General features: G+C 35.4%; 1 protein-coding gene across 1 annotated transcript; it reads right to left on the bottom strand.

Moving 5' to 3' along the window:
• On the bottom strand, positions 1–9,217 carry fam219b (family with sequence similarity 219 member B). The gene is made up of 6 exons (XM_088920216.1): positions 8,975–9,217; positions 8,045–8,147; positions 6,548–6,638; positions 4,503–4,580; positions 3,979–4,027; positions 1–3,612 (listed from the first exon to the last, which is right to left on the bottom strand). Exons 1-6 carry the CDS (start codon positions 9,029–9,031, stop codon positions 3,457–3,459), a joined length of 534 nt encoding a protein of 177 aa, XP_088776342.1. The 5' UTR covers positions 9,032–9,217; the 3' UTR covers positions 1–3,456.
• Positions 9,218–9,406: the final 189 nt, after the last annotated feature.

Here is a 9,406-nt window from a genome sequence, read left to right as displayed (position 1 = left end):
TTTCCAAAACACCGGAGTAAATAATTTTATTTATAAACAACAGCACAATTTTAATTTATTAAATACAAAGCTTAGATTTTAATATATATAGAGGATAAATAATGTATTGCATTCAGCACTAAGTAACATTTAATAGCCTTAACTAGCAAAGTGAGTATAGAAAGGATTGTCAAGCGAGTTGCATAGTACACATATGTACAGCAAGTGTGACTACTTACTGCACTGTGATCAGTACAGTATTTAAACACAAACATAACTGGAGTCAAAAATACACACATGATAATTCACAAAGACACAGAAAAATAATACTCCTGCTCTATACTAAGTAGCACATTGCACCAAAAATGTCTCACCTCTGAAGAAAAAAAAGTTTTTTAAGGGTTTTTAAAATGTATATCTTAAGTAACGGGAGTGTACAGCTTGCAAACAGATGCACTACAATCTTTCAAAAAAAGTAACACAAAGTGTAAAACCCTTCTTGTAAATTTTATGAAGACAAATCATCCAGTTAATTTTACTGGTCCCTTGAAGTTTAGATAACATGCCAAGAAAATGACACATTATGACCAGTGGATTCCCTAACTTGAACTGAACAGCTTTTCAACGTACTCTCACTGTAAACTGTAAAGAAGGCTTGGAAACCTGGGTCCCTCTGCAGGCCAGTGTCAAACATGCAGGGGATTGAAAAGCACAAAACATGTAATGTGCACAATATGGAGATGTTCTACACATTAAATATATCCTCATTGAGCTGTGAAGATAAAAAGAGATGATCAACTGAATTCCAAAGATGATCGTAAGTAAAATGACCAACAAGTGTTTACTTATCGTAACAATGATTGGAAATACAATCTTATACATGGTGTTCACTTTGCTTTACATATGTATTGAGTAAGATGTATCCTACTCCCAACAATGCTTGCTACGGTTTATACATCAATTAAGTTTTACTGCAATGCATTAACTGGATAAATATCAAGGTGCCAGACATTACAATAGTTGTATATTGTAACAGAATTGTAAACCTCAGTGCACTGCATACCATTTTCATTATCATGACCCTTTCAATACTTCATATATTTGCCAGGACACGTTTTAGCAATAGCTTTCATTATTTCTTTTGTAATGTAATAAATCCCAGTAGTGTAATCTGAAGTAAAAGTGATGAAGTCCTTCTCTTTTTTATTGGCTTTATTGCAGTCATAGAAGTCAGAAAAAAATTGCTAAGTGTGAAACATTGACAAGTGAAACCTTCAGTGTCTCACTCCTCACTTTGTATTTTTCCCCACAAACAATGAACACCTCATGTTATGACAAGAACGAACAGTTAAGAGCAAATAAAAGAGACAACAGGTAACATCAAAACGCCACAGTGTGTAAAAACAGAAAAACAACAAGAGGAATAGTAACTGAAATTGAACAGTCATTTAATGGATTTTTGAGAAATATATATATCACTAGATTAACTTTATGTGCAAACAAACATTTGAGTATTTTAGGGAAAAGGGCAAGCAACTGTGTTACATAATCTCTTCTCTTTTTTGCTCAATTGCTTTTGAGTCAGAGATGTTTAACTGTGAAAGGCACTTACAACTCCAAAGCTGCAGTTTTCCTCTAGTGTTAGCAGTTATACCTACTTCTGATAAGAAAGTAAGAAAAGTTAGTGTTCCTGCCTTTGTTCTGTTAATCTATGTACAGCACCTGTAAGAAGGGCAGGGAAGTGTTTTAACTAAAACCAAATTCTCTAGAAAAAAAACAGCATAGTGTCACATTTTAAATAGAACAATTTGTATGAAAGTTAATGTTATTTTGCTAGTGAAACATTTAAATCTTTTTTTTTTATGTCCCACACCTCTGGCAAGAAACTCTTTTTGATTACGTTGGGTAGAAACCTACAAGACGATTAGCAAGATATGTAAAATACAAATATGTTGTAAGCTACTTGAAGTATAAAGTAAGCACACAAGTATAATGATAGTCTGATGGCCCAAGCCACAGATTGTTATTTTGAGAACCAGTACTCTCATTTCAAAAGGATGATAGTTTGAAGAACTCTGCCAATGTGCCCCTGGTATCAGACAACATTTCTTTCTGCAGAGAACTTATTTCATTGGACATTAAAGAAACCTTGACCAGTGATACTTTGCCAAATCTCTTTTTTAAATGAAGCTAAGTCCACATTTTTGACAAAGTCCATGTAAGGTCTTTATAAAAGGCCTTTTTTGGACAAAACAAACATCTATCAAATGTAGGACTAGGCGCTTCAAGAGAAAGAATTCCTGGAAACAATGATAACAAAATGTCCCCTCTATGTGTCAGGAAGTGACAGGATAGCAATTCAGAATCCTTCTAAATCAGCAAATTACTATTTGATACAAAAAACAGAATTCCTTGGATATTTCTTAAGAAGAAGAAAAAAAATCACCTGAAATTGCTATTAAAGTGCAAAGGGATTGAATTCAATCTGAACGTAGTTATCAAGGACCGTTACATTTTATACCTTATTCTGCACCATGAACTGAGAAAGAATTCTCCGTTTAAAAGTAATGAAGAAAGCAAGGAAAGCAAAGGCCTACCAATAACCTTAGTTATATAACCAATGTAAGTGAAAGTGCTTTTAAATGGTATCAAATTATTAAATAATTTGTCAGTAGCAATTTTGGTTTATGGTGTTTCTGAATGACCTTTGTTGTAACAATTTAGTAACAGACTGATCCTGGGATTGATAATGGGCATGATGTTATATATGACCACAATAGTGAGACAAATTACTCAGTCCAACAAATGACAAAAGGAAACCTTTTCTCTGGAGATTCTTGTTACATTTGTTTCAACCACATGTTTTATTCCAAGAGTTTTTGGAATCTGGAAGTAGTTAGGAATTCATGTTATCTCTTCATCATCTGGAATCTTGTTAATAGTGGGATTATCAGGGAAAAGTTCCATACAAATGGTAGATTTTGTCCTTTTGTCCAAAACAACATAAAGGACAAATCAATCTCTACACTACATACTGTTTCAGATTAGTTTCCAATATATTACTGTAACAGAATTGGAAGTTCTTAAGCTATAATAGCACCTTTATGAAAGTCTCATTACTTTGGTAAAGTATTAAAACCTGTTCTGAAGGCAAGCTCTGACAAAACGTTCATATTGAAATGGTGGTGATAATTTAAACACCAAGACAGATTGCTTTTTGATAAAAAAGTGCACATGCACTAATCTGAAAAGTGTCCATTCACTCTGCAGCTACTCTCCTGAAAAGCTAGCTTGTGACTTTTAAGAAGCCCTGGAATGGAACTTTTTCCTCAAGGATCAAGAAGTGTGGCCACAGGAGAGGTATAAACTGACAGGCATATGAAGATTGGTGCCCACACTGACCTTACAACACATTAGTATGACCAATGCACTGGAGGTTGGCCACTCCGAGCTGACAAAACTGTTATGCTCCTATAGCTACTGGATACAGCACAAAGGAGTCTCCACACAGCAGCAGGCACACGTAGAAGAACCCATGGCTTTTGGAGGAATGAGGTCCAGGTCCTCATCATCAGGCATCTCATCCAGCCGGTAGCCATCTTGCAGAAGCTGCCTGTTCAGGTCCTGGTTTACCTGCAGTGAGGATAGGCAGCCATCTGTATGTATAGTGTGATCAGGACGTAATTACACAACTACAAGAATAATTATACAACGCAGTTGTATCAAAACTCTGAATGATTAAAGTTGAACTAAAAAACTAGGTACCAATGAGATGCATTGTAATGACAAACTGCACTGCTTTAATAATAATAATATATACAGCAGATGACAAGTGGAAATTCATTTGTTAATATGAACATTCATCTACAAATTAACCAGGACAAGGAGTTTTTAGACAAGAGTAAGATATGATAAACCTGGTTAGATTTTGTGATCTAACACAGAACATGATCTGCAGGGTATGTACATAGCTGTGGCTCGTACACTGAAAAGACTCACCTCTGCAGAGGAATATCCAGAAGAATACTGGGACTCCAGTTCAGCATCACTGAGGAAGAAACACTGGTAAGAGATGAGACTTAAAACAGTACACAAAAGGAACTGCCAGTCATAATTTGGTTAGACTTAAAATATTGATGTTTTAAACAAAATGTAATTTTGAATAAAACTTTAATCAGCTCTGTAACAATTATCTTCCTTAAATTCTTAAACCCTTGTTTCCTGATGTATATATCACATTAGAAAGCAATAGGAAAACATAGGGTTACACTATATTAATTGTATATGTAATCAAGCAAATTTGGCTAGATGTAGCAATGGTGCCTTCTTTCACCACATGAAAGCTTTAAGCAATTTTGACCAATTCAAAATGATGCATAGTAAAGCAAGAGAAAAGCAAAATGAGTATTAGCAGTAAACATTACCTTTAAATAAGACTGAGATTGATTTTGTGAGAGAATTGTGTAACAATAGGTTCATCTGTAGAATTCTAAAACTGAAAGGAGGAGAAACGTGTCTCTTACCTATCTGAATCCAATGATACAAGTGCATCCTCAGAGTTTTGACTGAGAGCAGCATACCCTTTATTATACTTCACACTCCTTGAAAAGAAGGACATTTTAATGTTAATATAAACACATCATTACTTAATGATTTTACATGAACTGATTTTCAGTTTATATTTTATATTATATTTTCATATAATGTACTTTTATGTACTATAACATATATTCCACAGGTGGAAAAGACAATGAGAGACAATATATTATTTAGGTGTTATAACTAAAAAAAAATGCACTTTGATGCATTTTTTGGTGCATAGTTACGGAATAAAAGTTTATCATATTTGAATGTTAATACAGCAAAATGCATCCTGCGTTTGAATCATATATGATTAAACATTTTTCTTCTTCCCGTCTATGATACTTATAAACCACAGCAAACTGTCTTTCGTAAAAATCCCAGTGGTGCAATACATAGGCCCATAACAATTACTGCCAGCACTGCAAGTATCTTGATATTAAAGTCAAATATCTTGCAATATTCCATAACCTTACTTTTTTAAAAAGTATGAATTACAAATTACAAAGACAGTATATGAGAATAGTCTTCCTTTTACTCATTGAAAACCCATGAAGTAAAAGGATTATAAACTGTTCACAATGAATGTAAAGTATTGAGAAAAGTATTTAAATACAGAATATTCATGAAAGGGAGAGGTTTTGTAAATAAAAGTGGAGTACATATAAATCACCACAAGATGGGGCTTGTACATTTTTAAAACTGTGCTTTAAGAAATAACAGTGAAGAGCAGTCTGCAAAATATCACTATAGTTATCCATATATTTTGTTAAAACTACAAAAAAGTAGAACCTCGAGGGTGTCTGACTTATTTGGTGTACTGAAAAGGCTACTAAACTGTAATCTCACTTCTTTCTTAAAACGTTTTTCAATGACTAAAATAACTTTATTGTACTGCACTCCTTAATTTTTAATTGTATCTCTCATGTCATCTTGTAAAGGTCTGTACTGCTACACATGAATTACTACATTTGCACACTTGTTTAGTACAAGCCAGGAGCCTCACCAGGGACTTCACATATCAAGTGGTTATCCTAAACAAAAGCACATTCAAATTATGGAGTACAAGTTCACTTAAGTATACAAATCCTGTGCTTTTTATCATTAATAGCAGCATCTGTGGTATTATTGTTGTAAAGGCTTCCTACAGGCAAAATGTTTGCTCATGTTCAGAGAAATTCAGGACAAATCAAGTCCCTTCAGATAAGACTCAAGTTGGCTATACATGAAGACCGCAAATGAGAATATGTTGTGTGAAACTAATTTTCTGCAAACACAGTCCTTTCAGAACCAAATAAGAAACTACAAATTATCACCTTTCTTTAAACTTTACAAGGACCAGAAAACACAGACATTTTGCATTATACAATAAATAACTAATCCTAATGACAAGGGCAAAAACTATTTTAAAAAAGTCTTATTAAAGAAACTCAATTAAAAATGCCATTACAGCCCTGCATTATAAAATAAGTAGTAATTTAAATTTCATATAGGTTTTAGGATTTTATTCCACCAAATAAGACTTTGCTTAGTCAATTGAGTCTAGTAATTTTTAAAACTCTTATTCAATTATTACCTACTGATTATATTCTTGTTGCTTATTCAACATAAAATGTGATGATTACAACTTTTTTAACAGCCCAAGTACATTACCCAAGTCTCTACATTAAGTTAACAGTTTGAAATGCTTGGGGCATAAAGAGTATCTGCACATACATAAAGCCACATTCTTGATATATGAACACAGATTTCCCAAAGGGCTCAACATCACCAGGAATTCCAGGTTTCTTTCACAAAAAGAGATATACTAAGACATTAGTTCAGGTGGGTAGCTGCGTCAGCATGCGTAGGCTGCAAAGGAACAAGTAATAGGTTTATTCCATGCTGAAAAAAAGAAGAAAGAGAACACAACGTTTCGGCCGTGGAGCCTTCTTCAGGTGTCTATACTAAGACATGCTTGAAATGGCACATGAGTTATTTGACCCACCTCTTAGCTCCTGGCTTAGGCTGCTGGACCACGGCTCCAGCTGTCAACCCTTTCTTCTTCAGGGCCTTCCTTGCCATATCTCTGTGCTTTTCTGGTAAAATAGGTCAAATAAACATGATGCTCATTATCTCACTAATTTTCTGGTCAGATATAATAACCAAGATGGCTGGCTGTGCTGTTGGGGAAAAAAATAAATAAATAAATTGAAATAATACATGTACACGCCAATCCTAAATGGCATGAAGGCCAACCTAACCTCAGCAGTTGGATCAGTAAAGCTCTGCATCCCTCTGCTCCAGGGCTACTGAAGTCAAGAATCACACCTTTTCAGCTTTTGCAAAATTAGCACGAAACGAAGGTCTTTTAAAATGTTTCTTCAACAAGAGAGCAATTAAACAGCATAAAAAAAAGTTTATTGTGTTACTTTGATTCTATACTGCATGTCATCACAAAAGCTGAACTATCAGCATCATAGAGCAATTGGCATGGTAACTGATGGATGTGATCAATTTAAAAAAGTTTCCATTTTCATTGTTTATCTCTTAATGATGATGATGATGATGATGATGCAGTAGAATATGAAGGTAGCTCCAGAGAGTGTCACATGAGCTGACCACCTGGACAGAAAGCACAGCCACCAGAGGAACACAAACCGTGATTTGCATGACACTCCACGCAAATAAACTGTCTTCCTTATTTTATTAATCCGATGCCTAATTTATCTGTAATTCTAGATTAAGAATCGAAGAATGACAATTCTTATTTTATGAAATATGATGAAGGATGGGTGGCATGGTTAGCTATGCTGCCTTGCAGTGCTGGGTCCCCGAGTTCAGTTCCTATACAGTAATCATAATACATTCAATCTGTACTTTAAAAAGTAAAACCCTCAATGAAGTAATTATGTTTTGGTTTCTTCCTGTTTAATTACTGTCAGTTCTATTATTACTCTGAGCTTTGTGATGCCACAGTCTCCTTTGGTTATATTTTATTTATTTAGACAATGCATGGGTAATTCCACAGTTTGGCCGCCATGTGAGACATTGTGAGCAACTTAAGGTGATGAAATCGCAAGCTGATGTGAGTTGTACATATTTTAATACTGGGTTGAAGAAGTTCAAGTAGGTAGCTGCGTCAGCATGCATAGGCTACAAAGGAACAAGTAAAGGTTTATTCCATGCTGAAAAGAAAAGAAACAACGTTTCTACTGTGGAGCCTTCTTCAGGTGTCTTTTCGGCCTCCACTGCCGAAATGATGAGCTTCTTTTCTTCTCTTGTCAGCATGGAATACATATTTTAATACTGCTCTGTTTAGGTTTATACAATATATGATTGCAATATTTTATCTAAACCACATTAAAAAATGGATAAAGGCCGGCTGCTTTTTCATGGCTGCAATGGGCAAATACTTGAATATCTCAAAATATCTCTAGCAATTTCTAGCATGTGCACTAACACCAATTACAAAATAGGTGACACTTCCAGATACAGCACTTACGCAGTTTGAGATGAATTGCAGGAACTTTGGACATGATGTACGGGCCTCTCTTTTCTACAGGCCTCGCCCCACTCTCCGTCCATTTTGGTCTGCTACTGGGGACCTGACAGAAGATGAAAAAAAGCAGCACACTGCAAAGGCCTTCTTATCTATGGTGATTTCAGTTGGAAAGAAAATAAGCTTGTGCAACCACTCACCTGGGTATTGTGTGGCAGCCCCACTACACAACTGACCAAAGCTATTAATAGTTTCAATTCCACGCAGTAAGCTAGATATATCTAGTTAAACTGAAATAAACACCACTCCTTAAACAACAACCTTAGTACAGTGAAATGTGACGGGTCTCTGACGTCTTAAGAATCAAGCTTAATCCATTTTTAACTAATGAAACTTGTAAGTACTACAAGTACTTGTATGCATTACAATTATGGGATTAAAGTATGGTGATTTATTTGAATTGTGAATTGTTTTATCGCGCGTGGTCAGACAGAGGAGAGTCCCTGTCTTGGCAAACAGCACTTTGGGGATCACCTGACAACCGCAGAAGACATGACTATTTTTTCTGGAATTTAGAAGAACCCACTTTAAAAAAAACCCAAAATGTAATTCTATTACAAAAAAAACCTTTCATATAGATACTTAGAAAATATAAACTGCAGACTCTGTTTTAACAGGCGAAACAGAAATATTTCAAATTCGGGAAGGATTCTACATTGTAAGGTACCGATTCTACCTTCTTAAAAGGGACTTATACATTTACAATCTGGAAACCGCCTATCTTTCAAAGAGATTGTTAATGTTGCCAGTCTAAACATGCACCAAAACGTAAACTGCGAAGAAAATACTATAATATCTACTGACATGATTTTGCATTGTCTATAAAAATGGATAAGTACATCAGCTGTAGCTGAACTACGTTTGTTTACCCACCAGTGTCTGTGGCGATTCCGGTACCGAAAGCAAAGAATCTTTCTCCGGCACCTCCATCTTATCTCACACTGTTTTCACTTTAGCAGCTTTTCTCTATCCTCATTCTTTATTCTGTAGCATGGCGGCCAAACACGTTAAATATTTAGAATTGATTAAACTCAGTAGACTTGAACACAACTTCTAAACTGGCTATGCTGCTTTGACCCTACATATTGGTTCCGCTTCCCGGTGACAGTGAAGTACCCGGCAGGCCAGTACGCATGCGTTCAGCTGGCGGGGACACGAGGGATTGTCCAGTGTGAGAGTGTCTGCCGAGCTGTGTAACGTTTTGCTTTTGCATACTTTCAGTAACAGTGAAGCAAACGTTAGAAGTATCATTCCTTACCACAGATTTCGTATGCACCAAAAATAAATTAGTGAAGTGTGTACATC

The sequence above is a fragment of the Atractosteus spatula genome, chromosome 7 (genome assembly GCF_055471065.1).
Source record: "Atractosteus spatula isolate fAtrSpa1 chromosome 7, fAtrSpa1.hap1, whole genome shotgun sequence".
Lineage (NCBI taxonomy): Eukaryota > Metazoa > Chordata > Actinopteri > Semionotiformes > Lepisosteidae > Atractosteus > Atractosteus spatula.
Note: the sequence above shows the minus strand (reverse complement) of the source record. Positions and strands in the feature narration are given on the sequence as shown.

What these genes read in the sequence shown, in the direction of transcription:
- fam219b (XM_088920216.1), bottom strand. Translation starts at nt 9,031, where the DNA reads ATGGAGGTGCCGGAGAAAGATTCTTTGCTTTCGGTACCGGAATCGCCA. An exon ending in TGCAATTCATCTCAAACTGC is followed by an intron (nt 6,639 to 8,044) that starts GTAAGTGCTGTA and finishes CTATTTTACCAG; the next exon opens with AAAAGCACAGAGATATGGCA. An exon ending in GTATCATTGGATTCAGATAG is followed by an intron (nt 4,028 to 4,502) that starts GTAAGAGACACG and finishes TTTCTTCCTCAG; the next exon opens with TGATGCTGAACTGGAGTCCC.